Source organism: Aplysia californica, unplaced genomic scaffold (assembly GCF_000002075.1).
Source record: "Aplysia californica isolate F4 #8 unplaced genomic scaffold, AplCal3.0 scaffold00398, whole genome shotgun sequence".
Classification (NCBI taxonomy): domain Eukaryota; kingdom Metazoa; phylum Mollusca; class Gastropoda; order Aplysiida; family Aplysiidae; genus Aplysia; species Aplysia californica.
The window spans coordinates 602,575-605,948 of NW_004797668.1; the positions used below are offsets into that span (position 1 = coordinate 602,575).

At 46.4% G+C, this 3,374-nt stretch overlaps 1 protein-coding gene across 1 annotated transcript in view; it reads right to left on the reverse strand.

Moving 5' to 3' along the window:
• The window catches only part of LOC101855888, a 41,432-nt gene that overhangs the window by 1,589 nt on the left and 36,469 nt on the right, over positions 1-3,374 (reverse strand). Inside the window, exon 12 of the mRNA XM_013085689.2 lies at positions 324-1,867. Within this exon, the coding sequence (XP_012941143.2) occupies positions 324-1,867 (1,544 nt within the window). The remainder of the gene's footprint in view (positions 1-323; positions 1,868-3,374) is intronic.

Consider the following 3,374-nt stretch of genomic DNA (forward strand, 5'->3'; position numbering starts at 1 on the left):
CAGACAGACAGACAGACAGACAGACAGACAGACAGACAGACAGACAGATAGACAAAAAGACAGAGAAGAAAAGAGAGTGTTTGTATAAGTGCGTGTGCGTGTATGCATGAATGCATGTGTATATGTGTGTTTTTGTGCGTGTTGCATGTGTGTGCTGTATGGGTGTATGCGTATGTGTATGTTTGTGTGTGTGTGTGTGTGTGTATGTGTGTGTGTTTGTGTTTGTGTGTGTTTATTGTGTATTCGATAGGTCTTATGGGTGTACCATGTGTCTTTGCGATTTTTGTCTGTCTGCAATAAAGTTACTGCTAAAGGATCCTTACTTGGCTGGCCACTATGTGCAGCGGTGTGTTCCCTTGATGATCCCTGAGATTAGCTTCCACCCCTCTCTCCAGCATCATCTCCACTACCTCAGTGTTGCGGCTCCCAGCTGCCAGGTGGAGCAATGGATAGCCCAGCGTCTCCTGACCTTTGACCTCAGCGCCACGTCTGATCAAAAGCGAGGCTACTTCAAAATGGCCGGCTATCACAGCGCAGTGCAGAGGAGTGTACCTTAACTTATTGAGCGCTTTAACAGAACCGCCTGCTTGGATGATATCGCCGATAACGTCGATGAAACCAAATGAGGCAGCGGCGTGGAGGGGCGTGTCACCTTCTACACTGACCGGGTTTTGACAAATGGAGGCGACTTTGGACTTTGAGACCAGTATCCTAAAGGCTTCCAAGTTCTTTTCTCTGATGGCTGTACCCAGAGGGGTGAACCCACCTACCATGATGTTGACATAAGCACCATTTTCCACCATGACTTCCAGCTTTCTGTTCTCTCTGTCCCTAATGTACACATGCACCATGCAGCTTCTTGATAACGGCAGCTCTTCCTCAAGACCAAGCATAAGGTGTCTCTTTAAATATTTCCCAACAGGCAATGAGTCAATCCTACTTAGGGTGTTTCTTACTCCTAACATTTCTCGAAGTTTCAGCTGTGCCTGGAACTGAAGGGAAGCAGCTACTGATGAGTGCATCCAATCCACAGTTTCATTATCGAATGCCATATATAGATGAACAAAGTCAAGGCTTTCGAACATTTTAGGTAAACTCAGACTTGTTGATGAAAGACCACCACTGTATGGGTAGGTTGCTTTCCTCAAAACTCTCAGCAGCAAATGTCGCTCATAGATTTGGTAGCGGTGGTCTGCCTGCAGTATAGTCTCCATCGCCCACGCCAGAGGAGACTTCACTTCCGTTTTACCGTTACAATGAACCTCGATCTCCTCTCGACAGTTTGCACCGTAGTACACAAGAAATCTGGCAGCCTCGTAAGCTGGCCTATCGTCAAAGAGAGCTTTCTGAAATGGTGTTCGACATTTTTCGTCACAGACTTCCAAATTGCATCCGTTTTCTGCTAGTAAACAAAGCCCAAAAACATCTCTGTTGTCCACAACATGGTGCAAAGCCGTGCGTCCTCTGAAGTCTTGAGCGTCCACGTCACAGCCAGCCTTGATCAACATCTGGCAGATCTCTAACGTGTCGGAGATTTTCTTTTTCTTACACACATGACTGCAGCGTAAAGACGGCAGAGCTACCATTAATGGTGTCAGTCCAAATCTTTTGCTGGCGATGTTCACGTCACAGCCGTTCTCAGTGAGCACTCGCACACAGTTGACGCTGACGTAAGCACATGCACGAAAAAGTGGAGTTCCTCCATTAACATCCGGGGTGTTCATTTTGGCTTTATAACGAATCAGCTCTTTCGAAGTCTCATGGAAATCGTCCCAACAGCATGCACCTAGAGGCGTCACCCCCTGGACGTCCTGTTGGTCGACGTCTGCGCCCATAGACAACAGTCCTAAAAAGGAAAGAAGACCACCTTTTTATATGAAGCCTTATATTGTATTTTTATGTTGGTATTTGTACGCCCTCATCGAAACAATTTAGGTCATTTTAGAAGTCGGTATCTCTTATTTACAGCCAAACTCAAAATCAGATTAATTATTGATGCCATCTATTTGACGATAGTAAAATCGGAACAGTAATGGTCATACAAATTATGTTTATCATAGGAATCCTACACAGAATCCATAGACGACTAGTAAACAGCAAAGTTGTAGGAACTATACTTAATAATAACATATTATGAAAATTGGCATTTATTGTACAGCGCATATCCCCGCTCAACAGCAAGCTGTACACGCTTCACAATCTATACTATTACTCCAGCAGACCTGAGAGCTTTCAAAACAGCCCCAACTTCCTGGGAAGCATAATATAGTACACGTGGCCATTTATAGGCGCTAAAAAAAACTAACATACTGACGAGATCTTTCGCTGTCTATTGCCGGGTACCCATTCCCAACTGGGTGAAGTGAGGAAAATTCGTGTAAATTGAGTTTCTCAAGGACACAACGTCGGGCCTGCGGTTCGAACCACCGACGGTCGCCTCTCCGAGTTAAATTCAGATAGCGACGGAACTTTTGCTTCTCCGAAATTGTCTCCTTTCACCTCTTTTCCTGCTCTCTAGCAATGTTCTGTTGTCTGCTTTTGTCTCCTCTTTCTGCCCCCACTCCCTCACCTCCTTTGCCCCCTCCTCCGGGCTTCTGACTCTTTCTGCAGCCTTTTTACTGTTATTCTATAGGTGTAGACAGAGAAAAGTCACCTGTCTGGAGCTAGCCCCAAGCTTGTCCACTCCCCCTTTGGGGAGAGCAAGGGGAGAGGAAAGTCGGCGACGGAGTGAGGGCCTCTCCCCTCCCCCGACATCCTCTATGAAGTTGTGACATCTTCGCTATTTTGAAAAACGCGGGACACACCTAATATTCTCAGTTGGTAGGAAATTTTTAATTTTGCCCAGATCGCGGCCGAAGCCTACTCAAGGGATCTTTAGCGGGCGCAACTTGCACACGGGCCCCCGAGATTTTTCGCCCTTGTCCAAGAAGACTAGGTGTACATCTCTCCTACCAGAAGATCAGGGGTGTGGCAGAAAGACAGAAGTAAGGAGCCAAGGCGTAGCAGTAGAAAGGCTGCAGAAAGAGTCAGGAGCCCAGAGGACATGGTAAAGGAGGTGAGGGGGTGGGGGCAGAAAGAGGAGACTAAAGCAGACGACAGAATATTTCTAGAGAGCAGGAAAGGAGGTGAAAGGAGACAATTTTAGAGAAGTAAATTTTTCGGTCGCTACCCGGATTCGAAAGCGGGACCTTTGAATGAGAGGCAAACACCTTAACCTCTAGGCCACAAGAGCCCCCTGTCATCATTTAATGGAGCAAGGCCTTTCAGAAGAAGAAAAATGTCTGTCTCATATAAGGATGACACCTTCTACGTGTCAAGTTCTCCTTTTGTATCGTGTGCAAGTGTAGTACACACACACACACACACACACACAC